Below are 20,733 nucleotides of genomic sequence, written 5' to 3' on the forward strand. Positions count from 1 at the left end.
TTTAATGTAATATTCATAACAAAAAATAACATTATTTAATGTAATATTCATAACAAAAAATAACATTATTTAATGTAATATTCATAACAAAAAATAACATTATTTAATGTATATTCATAACAAAAAATAACATTATTTAACGTAATATAAATAACAAAAATAACATTATTAAATGTAGTATTCATAACAAAAATAACATTACAAAAAAGAAGGAAAATGCGACGCTAATTGCAGACGAATTATAAGAAAAATGATAACATTCTTTTTTCTTTTAAATTTTAAAAATAATTTTTGCTATTAATGTTATAAAATTGGGTACATTAAATAAAGTAGTTAAGAAAAAGTAATTTTTTGTTTAAAAAAAAACACAAAAAAACGCTTTTTTTTTCATTGAATTCCTCGAATGTTTTGTTTAATAAAAATTACAGTTTTTCTGCAATTATCGTCACTTGTTATATTAAATTAAGTTTAGCGTCCTAAATACTTATACACAAATGAATCTCTTGGTGACGTTGTCTTCCTAAGAACAATTATTTCATATGCTGAAATACCATGGTTTTAATTAGAAAAATCTTTTCGTGATATTATGTTGTTGTTATTATATTATTATTATTATTATTATTATTATTATTATTATTATTATTATTATTATTATTATTATTATTATTATTATTATTATTTTAATTTATCTAATTTAATTCAATTTTTTTTTTTGCGAATTGGAATATTTGGTGCTGTTGTGCGAATGTCTGTTGTAGGTAACATTTCTTCGAATGAGTGCCTATATGGGCTTTATTTCTGATTCCCTATATTCGAATCAGCGTTTAAATGTCATAACAAACGAATTCTTTAAACGAAAGCTCGATACAATAAAAACTAAAACGAAAATGAACGTTTTTTTTTCAGAAATTCTAGAAAAATTTTCATGGTAAAAGAAATTATTATTATTATTATTATTATTATTATTATTATTATTATTATTATTATTATTATTATTATTATTATTATTAGATAAGATGTATCGATTTAGAAATATTTTTAATTCAGTCGGAACTTATTTTTCATAGAATTACTTATTTGAGGTTTTCAATTATTTTTGTTTACTTTGAATGATGAAAGAAACAAAAAAGTATTAATCAGAAACCTGATTATTATAATATAGGTTTTAGAATAAATTGACTTTGCAACAACTGCGATATATATATATATATATATATATATATATATATATATATATATATATATATATATATATATATATATAATTCCAGTTTACTATTTTCCAGAGGTGAAGAAACCAGTCAAGTTTTAACGAGGTTAATACAAGCGTGCTTAATACTGAAGTAGGGCAAAATATAATTTTATTTGTTTTACTTAAGAATTATATGTCGCTACACATTCATAAGCATGTTTCGGTTAGCCAGTTACGAGTAACTAGAGACCTCTGCAAGAGATATTACTTATACAAAAAAGCTAAGTCCGCACACACACACACACACACATAGATATGTGTGTGTATATAAATATATAAGAACACTTTACGTCGACTTACGCTTGCCAAGTTCAAATTTTCTTCAATTTTGACTTCTTAACGGCTATTTTTACCGTAATATGTTTATAGGTTTATTTATAATATTGTTGTAGGTTTATATATAATATTGTTATACGTTTATATATAATATTGTTATAGGTTTATATATAATATTGTTGTAGGTTTATACATAACGGATACTAATAAAATATCCGTAGTATTATATTGAATATATTTATATATTAAATTTCTCATATAATTGACAGATTTCTAACATTTATTTTCATTTTTATATTTCAGATTAAGTCGATCGGCAAACATTTGGGTTTGGCCAATCGGACATTTTGAAAATAAAAATTGTTCTAAATCATAAAAATAATCCCACGAATAATTTCGTTTTATTTTTATTTTGTTAATTAAATAAAATAACACTTGAACAATTTGAGAGAGTCGTGTTTTTATTTCATATTTTTTATGTACTTTTTTTTTCATTAAAAATATTAATAAAAAAGAAAGTTGTATATTTTTATAAAAATCGTTTTCGAATTCAAATAAAATAAATAAAATATTTTTCAGCCGGAGCTTTAAAATATATTTAAATCTCCATAATAGAAACTGTTTAAGATTTGGCGCTATCACGATTGGGACAAATTTACGTGATATTAAGAAAGAACACTAAATATCAGTGTTATTATTTATTTATTATTAATTGTCAACACAACAAAATACGACGCATAGCAGTTCGAACAACGTACACAATCTTCATGCAAAATATGCACTACCTAAAACAACTTGTGGGAGAAAGTACAAGAGCATACGTAACTGTTGTTCATATTAATAGGAGAGCAAAATAACAACATTCACTGATTATACATACCAATTGAGGATATGTTCTCGAGAATCAGTCCAACGAACGGTGGATCATTGTGATATCAGTTGACCTTGCTCTGTCGGGTGAGGTATGATCCTGATATTTCCAAGAAGTGTACATTCGTCCATGTTTTATATTCTCTCTTTGAAAAGTGGTCAGTTTATTGCCAGTCACCTCTGGCTCCTCTACTGAGGAATACCGATGAAGTTGGCCAGGCTATTTTTACAAAGGCAGAATGTTTTAGTGCGCTGGATTTCCGTGTCTGACATTGTGCTACATATTTCCAGAGTGGGAAGAGAGTAAATAAAATCAGTAGAAGCTGAACTCATGCTGAAAACATTTCAATCTAAATATTTCCAGACTCACTTCACCGTCGTACAAACGTTTAAATCGTCCATAGCATCTGATTTTTACTAAATTAAACGTATATAATTTAATTACATGAATGATAGTATTTTATTTAATTTACGGCCTTTCTTTTACGTTTATTATTCACAAATTTATATTTTGATTCCTCCTTGAAAATGCCAAAATTCTCTTTGATTAATAGTAAGGATTTAGACAAATTTAGTGCGGATTTTTTTAAAATTAATAACGATTGGAATGAAGTTTTCTCGGGGAAATCAACTGGTTCATTCGTATTTTAAGACCGGGCAGTGTCGGGCGACCTGCTAGTATATAATATAATCATATTTCAGCTAAAAGAAAGATATGGGTTGTTCTTTATAGTCATACAAAAATAATATGGGTGGCCTTAGGAGTAGATACTCGAACCTATATTTTATTATTCCTAATTTTTATAAACGACCTCCAATATAATCGCGCCGAGATAGGGTTATTTACCGATGATACCAGGCTCTTCTCCCAACATCAAGTTAAAACGAATGACATCGCATGCAGGATAAGAAGCAAGTACCCCCATACAAAGCCACCGCCTCCTACCTATCATCAAACAGACGGGTGGAGAACCATAACATGCCACTACTGTAATAATGTAGGGCACATTGCCGCACACTGCCCTGACAGAAAAGGCGCCGATTTTGGACGAAGATTTACAAGTAAACCACAAGGATTCATCTCTTCACATAAGCGCATTACGTTTAAAGATACTGCCAAGATTAGAAAGGAATATAGACCATTCATATCAAATGGTTTCATATCCCCATTATATAATCGCTCGGATAAACAGCCTATAAAAATTCTGAGAGCACTGGGGCAACCCAATTTTTGAATTTGGAGCAGAGTATGCCATGCGGGTCACAAACAGCCACAGGAGAATCCGTTGTGATTCGCGGAATTAGTGGAAATTGCATCGATGTCCCAATCCATCGAGTCTCTCTTGATTCGGATATAGTATGCGGTCCAGTAGAAGTGGACGTAGTCAGTAGCTTACCCATGAAGGCATTTCGATGTTACTCGCGAATGATTTAGCCGGAGAAAGAGTCATTCCCCATCCAAGAGTGATAATGGAGCCAGACATCTCAGAAAATACCGAGTTGATGGAAGAGCAACACCCCGGCATATTCTCATCATGTGCAGTAACCCGTGCGCAGACCGCAAAAAGAACTGCAGAAGAAGATGAAAGATCAGTCCGAGGAGGGCGAAGAACTTAACCTCTCCCAGCTATTCATGAATCCTGAGGTGGAAGCTAACAAATAATCTCCTTACTAACCACAAACACTCTCCCGGATTTCCCACCTCACGACAGTTGATCATGGAAGAACAGCGAAGAGACGAGAAGATTTCCCTCCTCTTTGAAGAAGCGCTACCTAAGAAAGAACTGGAGAAAGTACCCTCTGGTTACTTCATAAAAAACGGCGTGCTGATGAGGAAGTGGAGGCCCTCACAATCCCGCGCGCACGAAGACTGGTCAGTATTATACCAACTAGTATTACCTAAGACACACAGAGCCGAAATATTAGAAGTGGCTCATGAAATCCCCTTGGGAGACCACTTAGGCATTCGCAAGACTTACGAGAGAATCACTAAACATTTTTATTGGCCAGAGGTATGCAAAGACGTATCTAACTATTGCCGAATTTGTAACATTTGCCAGATGATAGGCAAGCTGAACCAGAAAATACCAGTCGCCCCATTACATCCTATACCTGCATTTGAAGAACCCTTTTGCCGAATTTTGATCGATTGCGTAGGTCCACTTCCCAAGACTAAAAGGGGAAAGCAGTATATATTCACCCTCATCTGCGCATCCATCGGATTCCCGGAAGCAATCCCACTCAGAAACATATCTGCTGAGAAAATAATAAAGGCCCTTCTCAACTTCTTCTCCATGGTTGGACTGCCAAAAATAATCCAATCCGATCAAGGATCGAATTTTATGTCCAGGAGGTGTCAACAGTCCATGAACATGCTGGGCATACAAACAGTCAAGTCAAGCGCATATCACCCTCAATCCCAGGGCGCTTTGGAAAGGTTTCATTCTACACTGAAGACCATGATCCGAACTTATTGCCTTGGTCACCAGAAAGATTGGAATGAGGGTATTCCCTTCTTGATGTTTGCAGCACGAGATGCTACCTAAGAATCTTTGGGATTCAGTCCATTTGAGTTAGTGTTTGGCCATTCGGTACGCGGCCCCCTAGCATTTTTGAAAGAAAAATGGCTTCAGGAAGGATCCACCCACGAACCCCTGCTGGAGTACGTATGACGGTTTCGAAATTTACTACATGAAACCAGCTAAATGGCACGCGAAAGACTGCGGACAACTCAAGCCAGAATGAAGAAGCATTATGACCAAAATTCTGTCCCCAGGAGCTTCGAAGTTGGAGACAAAGTGCTTGTTTTGTTATCCTTATCTGGTCATCCACTTAAGGCTCGGTTTCACGGCTCTTATACCATTGCTCGGAAGGTCAGCGAACTAAACTATGTAATTAATACCCCTGATCGTAGAAAGACAACACAGATGTGTCACATCAATATGCTCAAAGCGTATTTTGAAAGGGATAAATTAAACCTTACCGTGGTCACCACTGCGCCCGCTTCCGCGAGGAAACCAATGGATGACAACGAAGAGATCTCGGGAAAAAACCAACACCCCCTGAGGTTATCAAGTTCAGAAATATTAGCCAATCGTACCTCCCTTGTATCTCATTTGTCAAGTAACAAAAGAGGGGATATAGCCCTCCTTATTCGGGACTACAGCGATCTCTTTCCGGATGTCTCCAAACGAACGAACCTTGTTCAACATGATGTAGAGATTGAAAATGCCCTCCCCATTAAACAACACCCGTATCGTGTCAACCCACATAAAGCAAAAATAATCAGTCATGAAGTGAAATATATGCTCGAACATGGCATCGTCGAACCTAGCCAGAGCAGCTGGTCATCTCCTTGTGTGCTAGTCGGAATATCCGATGGATCCATTCGCTTCTGTACGGATTACCGCAAAGTGAATGCTGTTACAAAAGCTGACTATCACCCCATACCAAGGATGGACAATTGCATCGATAAGATTGGCACGGCCACATATATTTCCAAATTAGATCTACTCAAGGGATATTGGTGTGTACCCTTGACTGAACGAGCTAAAGAAATATCCGCTTTCGTCACCCTATATGGTTTATATCAGTATAGAGTTATACCTTTCGGGATGAAGAATTCCCAGGCCACCTTTCAGAGAATGATGAATTCATGCTTGCGAGACTTACCCGGTGTCGAAATCTATATTGACGACATCGTCATATACTATGATAGCTGGGTTGAACACATAACGTCCCTGAGAGCCGTATTTGATAGACTCCGACAGGCAAATCTTACTGTCCATTTAGCTAAAAGCGACTTTGGCAAAGCTGAAGTTATATACCTGGGGCATACAATCGGCTATGGGAAGATATCCCCAGTCGAGGCCAACCAAAATTCAGGGTATTGTAGATTATCCTGCCCCTACCAACTTGAAGAGTCTGAGGCGATTCCTCGGCATGGCCGGATACTACAGGAAATTCTGTCGCAACTTCTCCGACACAGCGTCACCACTTACCCAGTTGCTCTCCAAGAAGGTGAAGTTCTCCTGGACATCATCTTGTCAAAAAGGATTCGAGCAAATCAAATCTTTATTATGTTCCGAACCTGTTTTGAAAGCTCCCGACTTCCCACAACCATTCCGTTTGGCCATCGATCTCAGTGATTCTGGTCTCGGGTCTGTACTACTTCAAACACACTCGGCCGGTATTGAACACCTGGTTAACTATTTCTCCAGGAAGTTTAATGCTTATCAAAAAGGATATTCGACTGTTGAAAAAGAGACGTTGGCCCTCGTCTTAAGCCTAAAGCATTTCGACGGGTATGTATCATCCTCATGCAGGCAAGTACTCGTTTACACTGATCACAACCCGCTCACTTTCCTGCATAAAATGAAAGATAAAAATCGATTATTAAACTGGAGCTTGATTCTACAAGAATATAACTTGGAAATCCAGCATATCCGGGGAGTTGATAACGTTTGTGCCGATGCATTGTCGCGTGTATGATATCTATAAACTAGAACCCTTCTTTAAAAAAAAAGAACAACCGTCTTCCAGACTCTTTATCATTTTTTTTAGTTAATGGTTAAACAACAACAACAAAAAAAAAATGAAGATCTTAAATAAAAGCAAATTGACAAAATACGGTTCAGGGATTTAGCCGGGTTGAAGATATTTTGCTATTCTTCATGAAATCGAATAAAAAGTATTAAACTAGAAAAATCTTCGGAAAAGATTTTTTTAAATAGGTGGTGGGATGTTACATTTTTAGTAAAAAAAAATGTAATAAATTATTCTTTTATATGTTGTTCGAAATAGAGAGAGAATAAGAGTTTGTTTGTTTTTGTTTTATTTTCATCAATTGTACTGTCGTCTGCGTTCAGTCAGAACCCCCCGCAAAAAAAACAAAAAACAAAACAAAACAAAAAAAAAAAAACAAGAAAACAATCACAACGAGAGAGGATATGAAGAGATATATAGAGAGTGGTCAAAGATAAAAAAGAAAAAGAAAAGAAAGAATAGCTAACGAGCACTGACAGTAGAGGAGAAAGAAAGAAAGAAATAAAGAAAGAAGAAAGAAACCAGCTAGTAACGCTGGCAGGCTTTATAGAGAGAAGGAGGTGAAAAAAAATATATATATATATAGAGAGGGGGACGTTTTACCCTGCACGCTTAGGAAGGACAGAAGAGACAGTCTGCTCCTTGCTGCGGAGGTAAGCAGCCGATAACGGCGACACTGGAAACATGATTAGCAGGTGGATAAAAGATGAGAAGATGCGTTTAGTAAACATTGGAAAAGGAGTCTATTTGATATATTTGGTGCTAGTTTTTTTTAAGGAAATTGGCTGAAAAAATTCCAATAGACCAACTAAGAATCCCAAAAAGAACACAACAAAAGAACAAATTTTAGCATACTTCTCTACACACAACACAAACAACCCAGAACTATTCACACAGATAACAAAAAAAACTTATCCTCCTCAATCAGAACGACAAACAACATACTTAAAACAACAAAAATAATAAAAAGCAAACGCCAACCCAAAAACTTAAAACACACCCTAACTTCCTCAAATCGCGTTTCACACACTACAAAAGGGGTTACAAAATGCAACAAACCGCGATGTGGAGTATGTGACATAATAATAGAAGGAAACACATGCACATTCAAAAGCCCAGCACAAACATTCAAAATATAAAAGGATCTAAATTGCACCTCCAGAAATGTAGTATATGCACTAAGATGCACAGCATGCAACAAATCCTACATAGGCGCCACAAAACATTTTAGCAATAGAGTGGCCTTGCATAAGAACAACATCAAAATTGCAGATAACAGACACTTCTATGTTTCAAAACACGTACACACACGCAGTGGAAACAGCTTCAAAACAATGTCAATCTTTCAAACAGACAATTATTTTTATTTACTTACACAGGAAAAAACTTCATCACAAGATTCACTCCTGAACTGAACAGAGCCTAATATCAACACATGAAAACATGAAATGCAAGGCACACTCGCATGCACATCCATATGCATATACACATCCACACATAAATCAGAACCGACACATTAAAACACACACGCGCATACAACCACACACAGACATAACACCCCTATCTCTAATACAACACACTGAACAATACCAACCCTACTTAACCTCGAAACCAACAACACTAGGCAACACCTAGAACCATAGTACAATATCTGTTCCAACACCTCGCTCCCCCTAAGTCAGTGGAGGAGAAATCTCTCATGACTGAGACAACTATCATCCCTTCTATCATCCCCCTCCAATACCTATACCGCTGGAATTGGTCCCTCCCCTCTGGGGAACGAGATTTTCCCCACACTAGGAACCGATTCTGGGTCTGGCCATACCCACATGGGGAGACAAATAAATAGAAACATTAAAAAATCCCCTATACATATTTTTAAATACACCCCTCTATCTAAACAAACATAATATAAAGAATACCCGAAAAGACTGAAACGAAAAATCACAATAATAAAATCTAAGAATCCAAAAAATAAATATCAAAATAGAATGAAAGCACCCCTACCCTTATTTCAGAAGAGCTGGTTCCCCCCTCGTCACACATACACATTAGTAACGACCTTGGATCACAGTCACCTTCCTAGGCAAGCAAATAACCTCATAATACTATAAAACAGTACACAAATTTTCAAACCAATAAAAGAAAACACACACACACATCCTACCCTAAAGGAAAAGAAAAAGCTCAAGCAGAAAGGGAGAGTGAGATAGAGAACCACAACACAGGAGTGACCACAGCCGACTCGCCACAGCCCAATAAAAGAGTAATAAAAATTGAACATTCCAATGAATAGTAGACACACGTTTCCACCCCTTGGAAACACTTCAAATGAACTACGAAAATGCTATTTTTACATCTCCAACACATTTTGAAATAATTTCTGTCGAGGACGCTTCACAGAACGTCTGAAACGAGTTAAAAACGATTTCAATGATTTAAAAACATTATTACAATGTCTAACTCTGTCTCGTGGGGAGGCATAGTAAATAGGTACAATGGTCTAAACATAATTCTCAATGAAATACCAAGACACGGAATAATAAAGTAATGTTAAAAAATACACATTGTTGGTGACTACCCCCTTATTTAAATATACATCTTTCTTTCGTTTTAATTTCATAACCCATTTTATATATATATATATATATATATATATATATATATATATATATATATAAGTGAACGTGTCTGTGTGTGTATCTGTGTGTCTGTGTGCGTGTCTGTGTACATTTCCCTACGCAATAACTCTGTCAATTTTTAGTCTACAGACTCGAAATTTGATATACAGGGAAATGAGATTTGGGAAAATCGATGTGATCGGTTTCTGGCCAGAAATTGAGCGATTAAGGGGTCAAAGTTCCACGATTTGACCTTTGAGAACTCTACCAAACTCCTCCGACAATTTTGGGTCTATGCACTTGAAAATTTAGATATAAGTACCCTGGACTTTTTAAACAGATGCTGTTTAATCGTTGCTTTTTAACCGTTGCTGTTTAACCATTGCTGTTTTACCGTTACTGTTTAATCATTTTTGTTTAATCGTTGCTGTTTAATCGTTGCTGTTTATCCGTTACTGTTTACCGTTTTTGTTTAACCGTTACACTTTAACCGTTGCTGTTTAACCGTTACTTTTTAACCGTTTTTGTTTAACCGTTGCTGTTTAATCGTTGCTGTTTAATCGTTACTGTTTAACTGTTAATGTTTTACTGTTGCTTCTTAATCGTTGCTTTTTAACCGTTGCTGTATAACCGTTATTTCTTAACCGTTTTTGTTTAACTGTTGCTGTTTAATCGTTGCTGTTTAACCGTTACTGTTTAACTGTTTCTGTTTTACTGTTGCTTCTTAATCGTTGCTTTTTAACCGTTGCTGTATAACCGTTACTGTTTAACTGTTTTTGTTTGACCATTACTGTTTCACTGTTTCTGCCCAACCGTTGCTGTTTAACCGTTGCTGCCCAACCGTTGCTATTTAACCGTTGCTGTTTAATCGTTGATGTTTACCCGTTGCGGTTTTACCGTTTTTGTTTAACCGTTACTGTTTAACCGTTGCTGTATAACCGTTATTATTTAACCGTTTTTGTTTAACCGTTGCTGTTTAATCGTTGCTGTTTAACCGTTACTGTTTAACATGCACTATTTAACCGTTGCTGCTTAACCGTTGCTTTTTAACCCTTGCTGTTAAACCGTTGCTATTTAACCGTTACTGTTTAACCGTTTTATTTTTACAAGGTGATCACCACTTATCAAGGCTCGGAAGTTACTCAGGGACCGTTAATGTTTAACCGTTGCTGTTTAATCGTTGCTGTTTAATCGTTGCTTTTTTACTGTTGCTGTTTAACCGTTGCTGTTTAACCGTTGCTGTTTAACTGTTGCTGTTTAACCGTTGCTGTTTAACCGTTGCTTTTTAATCGTTGCTGTTTAACCGTTGCTATTTAACCGTTGCTGTTTAACCGTTGCTGTTTAACCGTTGCTGTTTAACTGTTGCTGTTTAATCGTTGCTGTTTAATCGTTGCTTTTTAATCGTTGCTGTTTAATCGTTGCTGTTTAACCGTTGCTGTTTTACTGTTGCTGTAACATTTTATTCTGTGACATCAGATTACATGACCTTAATAAAACAGCCATAAAATAATAATAAAAAGAATTGTGTTTACGCTTTTAGATCACTTTTAAAAAAAATATTTGTAGCAGACGAAATCGCAACTGACACAAGCAGGGTCGAATTCTCGCGGCTGGAGATTTTGAAATACACTTTCTTCCTAGCTTGTCTAATCAGAAGCCATTATTCAGTCACATTACCGAGTTTAAAAAGGTTAAACCGGCAACACAAACTCTCTTTCTCTTTCTTCTTGGACCGACAACAATTCCACATGGAGTGGACCTGCCACACCCAACTTCTCACTTGAGACTCGAACAAAAATCACACGGCCTTCGGTCTTGGGGTTCGACTAAGACGTGAATACAAATAAGCCAACCTGGCTATCTCCACACGCAGACTTCAATGCGATACACACATGATCTCTATTTCTCATCATACAGAACTGTCTCTAATCTTTCATGTCACATTTTTCCACTACTAACTTTAGACAAAAACATACATGATCTCTGTCTCCTTCAACAAGTCAGTCTAATTTTTAATCTACATTTCTACACTAGAACACTTTCCACTACTAATCCATTTCCTTATTCTTACTAACGAAGATAACAAATAAAGGTGTTTTAAAATGTTAGAATGAGATTTCTCGTGTCTTCATTTCTACCTATTATTATATAAAAAAACGACTTCTTCTGTAGACTTAAAATTGACAGAGTTATTGCGTAGGGAAATGTACACACACACACACACACACGCACACAAAGACACACACAGACACGTCACATTTATATATATATACTAGCATTTCAGCCCGGCGTTGCTCGGGTGTTTGGATGTGTATGTTGGGCAAGAAAAAAGTGGTAGTAGGAAGGCAGGCTCGAACTCATACCGCAAAGGAGGAAAAGAACGGGGTAAAACCTAAAAAATATTATATATACACACACACACACACACATATATATATACACATATATATATATATATATATATATATATATATATATATATATATATATATATATATATATATACATACACATTAGCAGAGCGCCCGGCATTGCCCGGTCGTAAAATATGCTTAAATATGATATTTTGATTCGTATTTATTATTATACTAGCCTGGGTGCCCGGCGTTGTCCGGGGGTTTGGAAGTGTGTGGTAAAAAAAGTGGTAGTACGCAGACAGGCTCGAACCCGTACTGCGAGGGGACAAAGAACGTGAAACAAACCACGAGGTCTTTGTTGTTACGTCCACAGGAAGTGACGGAGGTTTAAATTAAGGCTAGACAATCGAAAAGAGGGGATGATTTTCGAAAATATCGGCGAAAAAAGCGACCCCTCTCTGTAGAAAGTTGAAGATGAAGGAATTAATGTTTTTAGCGAAATTTTCTATATTTGTCGTCTGAAGGGCTGAGCTTCAAATTGACACCAATCACGTAAAATTCGCCGCCTCTGTAAAAAATTTGTAGTCAGACATACAAACCTACATACATACCTATAAACAGACAGGTGAGATTTATATTATAGATTATATTGGACCCAATATATAGTAATGATTTAAAAAGTTAAAAAACAAAAAAATAACTTATGCGCCACCAACGAGAATCGAAACCAAAACGCTTAGCTGATGCGTTTTTTGTGTAGTGCTATTCATATTAACCCCCTTTTTTCTATTTATTTAAAAAGAAAATACAACTTTCTTTTATATAGGGCGTGGAATTGCATTCATCTGCAAAAGATCGAGCTAATTTTCATATTATTTTAAACATTCATTTTAATCAAGTTTTTTATGGGATGATCATCTTTAGTTAACTATTACATGCAATTATATTCATGCAGCTATTCCCCAAGATTTATACTTGCGTAATATTTGCGTAAAAAGGTTACAGTAAACACAAACCTTTTTCAGTATTTATGTGTGCGTATATATATATATATTTGTTTAAAAAATCTTGCCTACCAAACTCCTCCATCAGTTTTTAGTCTACAGACATGAAACATAATATATACGGTATTCGAACCCATGCGAAACTTTTATTTGGGTTTTAACCGGGAAAATCTGTGCAAAAGTGTGAAAATTAAAAAATGAAATTTACCAGGTGAAGGTCGAACGATGGCATTACGAATATGCATGCCTGACGTAATAGATATTGCTTCACGTTTTAATTTTTAGCCTTGCAGTAAACATGTTTTCATATCTAATCATTAACATCAAGGGAAAATGTAAATTGTAAGCTAAACGTTTTAGTTTTGATTTTCAGTGGTGCCACACAAGCCTTTAAAAAAAAAAACCCTTACTATATATTAGGTCCAATATAATATAATAAAAAATACGAAACCTGCATTTATCAAAATATCATATTAAAGCGTATTTTACGATCAGGCAATTCCGGGCGGCTTGCTAGTAAAAAATAACAAAATGCACAAAGTTTAGTTGTGTATAGATAAATAATTATGGTATGTTTAGGTAAGGAATTCATTTCTATAACATGAATAGGTTAGCCAAATTAATTTAGAATAGATCTAATATCTGTAACATGTTTTCTTCTAAAGATAAAGGGAGGTGGTGTTTAATCAACACGGCTGGGGAGCCATGATTTAATATACTGTTTGTTTTTTATATCTCTGAAACAGTGTTTAATGGTAAGCAACTGATGATCCCTTAAATTACCATTAGTACTATAGTTAATTCGTGAGACCAAGTTGATACAGTGATTGCAGGTCATCAAATGACTTACTGACAAAATCTGACGAACGATACAAAATCAAAATTAAACCACTTCTGTAAGGTTTGACGAGGCTGCTGGATCGTAAACATGGTCCATCATCCGAAACATACGTAACTGAACAGATGAAATGGTAATAAAAAAATAAAACACATATCTGCTCTGCAGTAGTATTGAGCACTCTCTTCAGGCTTTTAATAATTACCAACTTTACCATATATATATATATATATATATATATATATATATATATATATATATATAGTCATCCACATCCTGTTTCGTTGTTTCAGCTTATCAGTGCGGCTAGACAAGAACTACCTCAAGCCAGGATCGAAACCCGATCGCCCAAACGACAGTCAGAACTTCTAACTGTTGTGTTATACGGCTGCCGCTATGCGGACAGTGAATCAACAATGTTTTGACATTGTCCAAACTATTAATCCAAATAAAAACCATTAGAATGGACATATTTTTGCCAACGAAAAAGAAATTTATTTATCCCATTAGCATAGAAATCCAGATTTCTGGAAGCGATGAAGTCATTGAAGTCCGATTCGGCATCATATCGGCTTTTGAAGCATTGAAGGAAATTGTTTAGATGCTTGAAAAGATGATAATCGGTGGACGAGAGGTCCGGTGAATATGGCGGATGAGGTAATAGGGTCTCGTAGCCCAATTCGTTCCGCTTCTGCCGGGTCAATTGAGCAACATGCGGACGAGCGTTGTCATGGAGAAGAATTGGTCCCTTCACATTGACCAATCTCATACGTTGGAGCTTCTGGAGCATTTCGTCAATTTGTCAGCAGTACTTATCCGCCGTAATCGTTTCACCGGATTCAAGAAGTTGTGAGGGATGCTACCATAACCGTTTTTGGTGAAATTTCGGCTTCGGGAAGTGTTGTGGAGCTTCTCTGGCATCTAACCATTGTGCCGAACGTCGCCGGTTGTCGCAGAGAATCCACCAATAATCACACGTCACAATCCACTTGAGAAATAGTCCGTTTTTCTTTCGCAGAAGGAGCGTAGAAGACACCTCAAAATGATGATTTTTTAAAAATTATTGTTCAATTCATGTGGCACCTATTTATCCAACATTTTCTCTATTTGTTTCACATGGCGAACGACTGTTGAGTGGTCGACCTCGAGTTCAACAACAACTTCTTGTGTGGTTTCGCGAGGATCGGCTTCAATTAAGCTTTCAAATGTTCGTTATCAACCGCAGTCGGCCGGCCTCGACCATCCTCATCTTCGAGGCTCTCGTTACGATTGCGAAATTTCTTTAACCACCGTTATGCTACGCGTTCGTTAGTGGTTCCTGGGCCAAACGCATCATTGATATCACGAGCTGTCTCGGCAGCTTTTCGGTTTAGTTTGAATTGGAACAAGTAAATCGTGCGGATTTGAATTTTATCCGTGCTGTCGAAAAACCTGCAAAAAATGATGCATTTTCAATAGATGTACCTCGGATTTTTCCTGTTATGGAATTTACCATATTTCTAATTGGACTTTTACCGTATCCTTTTTCTCCATTTTTCCTGTTTCTTGATGTACCATTCAAATTGAATCCCTATAAACTGTTAAATGACTTTTTATGCAATTAAGATAGACTTCATATTATTTGTTTCTTCTAATGCATTAACCTGCAAAATTTATTTTGCGGACCTCTTCCCTAATGATGAGAAGTATTGCATTCTACGAAACTCCATGGAATAATGTTTTTCTTGTTTTATTTGTACTCCTTGTCGAATAATTAAAATTTTGTATACCTCCCTTAAGGTTTAAAACGTTTTTTGAAAATTTGAAAATTTTTTGTTTTCAACTTCAAGATTGTTATTTATATATATATATATGTGTGTGTGTGTGTGTGTGTGTGTGTGTGTGTGTGTGTATTTATATATATAATCATAAAATGTATGACATATATGCTCGTATAATTATGAAATGAAAGCATATTAAACTAAGTTTACTTTCAATTTTAATTTACAATTACAGAGAGTCAACAAAACTTAAAATGTAAAATACAACTAATCGATATTGTCAATTAAAGTCATCAAGATAAAATTAGTAATAAAATGTTCTCAATTTAAATAGAAAGACGCTTAAAAGGAAAATGGCTAAACTCGTTTATATGAGTTTATCAGTTTGAAGTTTTTAATCAGTTTGAAAATCTGAATTTACCTTTTAATGAGTTGAAATCATTTTTTGATGAAAAAATGAAAATGATTAAATGAAGATATGACGCCATTATCTTTTGAATGTCCAGCTGCTACAGGAATGTCTATTCAAAACTCTGTATATAAATAGAAGCGAGATTTGGTAACAAGACATCATTTACAAATAGAAAACACCAACTTCATACGATTTAAATGTTGATCTGAGTATTTTTATTTTGAGAGTTTCACTATTTTCCCATTAGAGTTGAACAGAAACGAGGTTTTTAAATTTGATTTTATTAAAAAAACTAATAGGTTCTCTACAGTGCAACGTAAACTACAATGTATTGTGAACTAAGTCACTGCGAGAGCCATGCTAAGCTTTCTTTCCGGTGCACTGTGATGTGTCCCCAACTCGAGCAGGCAGTGAATTCATTTGATTGAAAAATGGGCGATTTCTCTCATTTCGATTTCGATGACAATAAAAATATATGATTGTGAAACATTTCTTGATCATCATTCAATCCCGGACAATGTCGGGTCACTCTGCTAGCTGTATAATAATTATTACTTCGTTCTAATTTAAATAAGTAAAGGTTTTATCCAAAACCGGTATCTATTTTTGTCTCACACTGGTTTTTGTATTTTTCGCTAATAAACATTGATATTTTAATCTGAATTGTGTGTGTGTTTTTTCTTACAGGAATATCTCCGTAGATACGGTTACTTGAGCAATAATGTGAACGAACTCTCAATTGATTATGCTGAACGCAAGTCAGATGCCATTATGTAAGTTATTTGAACGATTTAAATACCCTTAAAAACTTGTATAATTACGGATGATCCAAATAACCTATATCTTTAACCTGCTCTCCTTAATGCCATCCCAGTATAAAAATATTAAACCAGTATTGTCAACAGAGAATTAGAATCAGTTATCTCCCTTTACTATATCCGAGTTATGCCCCTTGAATAATTTTGAATAAAGAGAATACGCTAGAGCGTCCGAACTTTATGAAAAATCGACCCGGAGAATATATTCTTTTTTTGTAAGAATAGGATGTTCAAAAAGTGTATATTATCCACGATAAGCAACATACAAAATGGCGCCCGCTTTTACCGATATACTGGTTCACGGTGGCGTTAAAAGCAGAAAATCTAAAATCTATTAATATTATCAATCATACAGTGGTAGAGATGTTGAATGTAACATATATTTTAGAACAGATGCCTTAACACGCATTAGGTAGAAAATAAAAAAGGAATAGAAACAATGGATCTCTGTATGTTAGATCAGTGCTTTCAAATACTAAAAATAGTCCATTCTTACGGATCCTCTTTTGTTGAGCTGGTTTTTTTTATAAGGAGAGTTTTCCAACATATCTTTCTATATTGATTCTCACTTGTACACTATCGAAATAAATCAATCATAACTATTTCTTGTTTTCTTTTTAAGGTTATTTCAGGATTTTGCTGGTCTGGAAATTACTGGAGAAGCAGATGAAGCAACCCGAGAACTCATGTTAAAGCCTCGTTGTGCAATGAAAGATATTGACGTAGAGAAACCAGCAAATTGTAAGCCAGTAAAATCTTTTAAATAGCATTAAATATCATATTTTGTTCCGAAACAATGCTATAACTTTTTTATTATTGCACTATGTATCTTTTAACGCTCAATTTAAAGGGAGGTGTAGTATCTGTTCTCTTGTTATGATACAATATATATATTAAATATACATATATTAAATATATATATATATATATTAAATATATATATATTAAATATATATATTAAAAATTTATTAAATATATATATGTATTAAATATATATATTATATAGACTAAATATATATATTATATATATATTAAATATATATATATGTATATATATATGTATGTATGTATGTATATATATATATATATATATATATATATATATATATATATATATATATATATATATAAGATACTGAACTGACAATCGTTAAAAAATGACCTCCAGACCATAGAGGAATGGGGCCGCAGATGGGTGGTAACATTAATGCTAGCAAAACTAAGCTGCTCTTCTTTAACAATTACAAGACGCCTCTCCAACCACTGAACCCATAATAAATTATATTACCTGTTAATTCTTCCTCCAATTTCATCGGCCTAACATTCACGGACAATATGAACTGGAACAAATATATTGAGGACATGCTAAGGCTGCTGCAATGAAGGTAGATTCTCTCTATCGGGCTAGAAAACTACTCACACCTGAGAGTATCCTGTACCTCTACAAGGCCACGATTCGCTCATACATGACGTATTGTTGCCATATCTACGCTGGTACATCTACCTCTAGCCTTCGCCTTTTAGACAAGAAAACAATTTTAAATCTAAAAGGGTCCAAAAAAGAGTTTCCAATCTAATAGGCCCCACTTTGTCAACTAAGGCCTAACCCATGTTCCAGCACCGCAATGTTGCATATCTGTGCCTGTTTGATGAATATTGTAATGGAATGTGCTCTGATGAACTCGTTGCACTTGTGCCCCTCGACGTACATATCCCCAACGAATTTGTTTAGCAAGAAAACTTCACGCCTTCACTGTTGAGGTCCTTAAATGCCAGAAAGGTTTCTATTTTAATAGTTTTCTTTTCATGCTAGCTGCTTTCCTGGCTGTACTGATATGCAGAAGTTTAAATGTAATGTAAACTAACATCTTGTTAATCATTTCTACGCATGGTTGCGTTGTTAGGGGTGGATTTGAGTAATGTATATATTGTTATGTATTATTAAAAATAGTTAATAAGTTCTTTATTGAAATTTCAAACCGGGGGAGAATATATCAACCTTTTTTTATTATTCTTATTCATTTTGTGCGCAAAATAACCTCTAGGATCCTCCGACCACTCAGTTGTATCAGTTAAGATTAAAACCAAATGTAATAAGTCCACTTACGTACCCCTCCACCGTACTGTATACCGATACTCTATGGCTGACTGGGATAGCTTCCGTACATTCATATCTGATTTTCCTCTGCACTCCATGTTTAAAAAGGAAGTGTCCTCTATAGTATCAGATCTGACCCGAATGGTTGATTGTAGGTATAGATCGATTCATACAATCCAAAAAATTCTAACAAAAACCTAACAGCCAGCCATGGTTCTCCCCAGAATGTGCTGCTGCTATCGCGCACAGAAATCACTTTTTCCATAGCTACCAACGTAATAGATGCTTTCAGGACTGCCAGCAACCACTGTAAAATAGTAATAAAAAATGCAAGAGAGCTATATGCCCAGTCTGTTAAATCCAAGGTAACTGATCAGCGGCTTGGTTCCCACCGATTTTGGCAAATAACAAATAGGATCCTGAACAGAAGTGTGCGTTCTATCCTAACCATTATCAATGGACCAGAGGTCATCTCGTCAGCATCAGACAAGGCCAAACTATTTGCCATAACTTTGCAGCTAATTCTACCCTATGCGACGAAGGCCATCAACTCCCCATATTTCCTCCTATAACACAGAACACGCTAGGTAACATACAAATATCCGTGCATGAGGTCGCCAAGCTAATAAAGAACCTAGATTCCAGTAAAGCAACTGGCCCTGACGGCATTCCAATTATAGTGTTAAAAAAAGCTTTAACTAGAACTTGCTCCCATACTTACGAAACTGTTTAAGCGCTGCCTTAAGGAGAAGTGCTTTCCAACTCCCTGGAAGACCTCATCAGTTTGCCTTGTAGTTAAGAATTCAGGTGATAAGTCATCTCTCTCTCAGTACAGACCAATAAGTCTCCTGTGTGTTATGAGTAAGTTGCTGGAATCCATATTAAATAGAGAAATAGTCAACCACCTCAGCAGAAATAACCTTCTTTGTGACACCCACTATGGTTTCTGCTCTGCAAGATCTACCGCAGATGTGCTGACGATTATATCTCACAGGATTAGTGAATCTCTTGACAAAGGCTTCCTTTCTAGGGCAATTGCTCTTGACATATCAAAAGCCTTCGACAAGGTATGGCATAAGGGTCTACTTCACAAGATTTCCAGCTACGGTATAACTGGAAATGTTTTCTCAATCATTAAATCATTTCTCTCCGATAGGCTCATAAGAGTAGTGGTCGATGGACAAAAATCAGAGGCCTACAGTATTAATGCTTGAGTCCCTCAGGGGTCAATCCTGGGCCAAACTGTCTTCCTGATCTACATCAATGACCTCCCTAAACACATACTTAAATCATTCGTTGACATCTATGCTGATGACACAACCATCTACGGCGACACATCAAAGGATGTAAATGACAAAGTTCTCTCTTATTTTCTCTCCTCTGATCTCGAGCGCGTGGTTCAGTGGGGGAAGACGTAGCTGGTTACCTTTAATGCGTCTAAAACCAAACTCCTATCCTTACATCATCAACGCTCTGATCCCCATCTGGCATCAACTGGAATGGATGGCTCTCGTCTGGGAGAGGCCCCGTGTGTTGACAAGCTTCTGGGGTTGACCTTTACTCCTGATCTGAAATGGAACACGTACAACAAGTCTGTTGCCAAGGTCGCTGGAAAGATGGTGGGATCCTTCTACCGCTCCAGAAGATATCTGACTACTGATGCAATTCTCTATCTATATAAAAGCCAAGTACGTCCAAGGATGAAATACTGGTGCCATATCCGGGCAGGAGCTGCTAAAAACAGCCTATCCTGCCTTGACAGAATACAAAATAGACTTCGTGACTTAGTGGGGGATGCCATTTTCTCTACTCTGCAACCTCTCTCCCACAGAAGAGACGTTGTGAGCCTATCCTTGCTTTATCGTTATTTCCATAGCAGGTG

At 35.7% G+C, this 20,733-nt stretch overlaps 2 protein-coding genes across 2 annotated transcripts in view; one reads left to right on the forward strand and one right to left on the reverse strand.

Moving 5' to 3' along the window:
* LOC145278088 (interstitial collagenase-like) overlaps positions 1-20,733 on the reverse strand; it is a 295,194-nt gene that overhangs the window by 207,289 nt on the left and 67,172 nt on the right. The window lies entirely within an intron of this gene.
* Positions 6,718-20,733, forward strand: part of LOC145277442 (collagenase 3-like) — an 18,552-nt gene continuing 4,536 nt past the window's right edge. The window contains exons 1-4 of the mRNA XM_080128802.1: positions 6,718-6,723; positions 16,108-16,138; positions 16,621-16,708; positions 17,376-17,494. Coding sequence (XP_079984928.1) covers positions 6,718-6,723; positions 16,108-16,138; positions 16,621-16,708; positions 17,376-17,494 — 244 coding nt within the window. The remainder of the gene's footprint in view (positions 6,724-16,107; positions 16,139-16,620; positions 16,709-17,375; positions 17,495-20,733) is intronic.

Source organism: Euprymna scolopes, chromosome 6, assembly GCF_053919585.1.
Source record: "Euprymna scolopes isolate OS-2025 chromosome 6, ASM5391958v1, whole genome shotgun sequence".
Taxonomy (NCBI): domain Eukaryota; kingdom Metazoa; phylum Mollusca; class Cephalopoda; order Sepiida; family Sepiolidae; genus Euprymna; species Euprymna scolopes.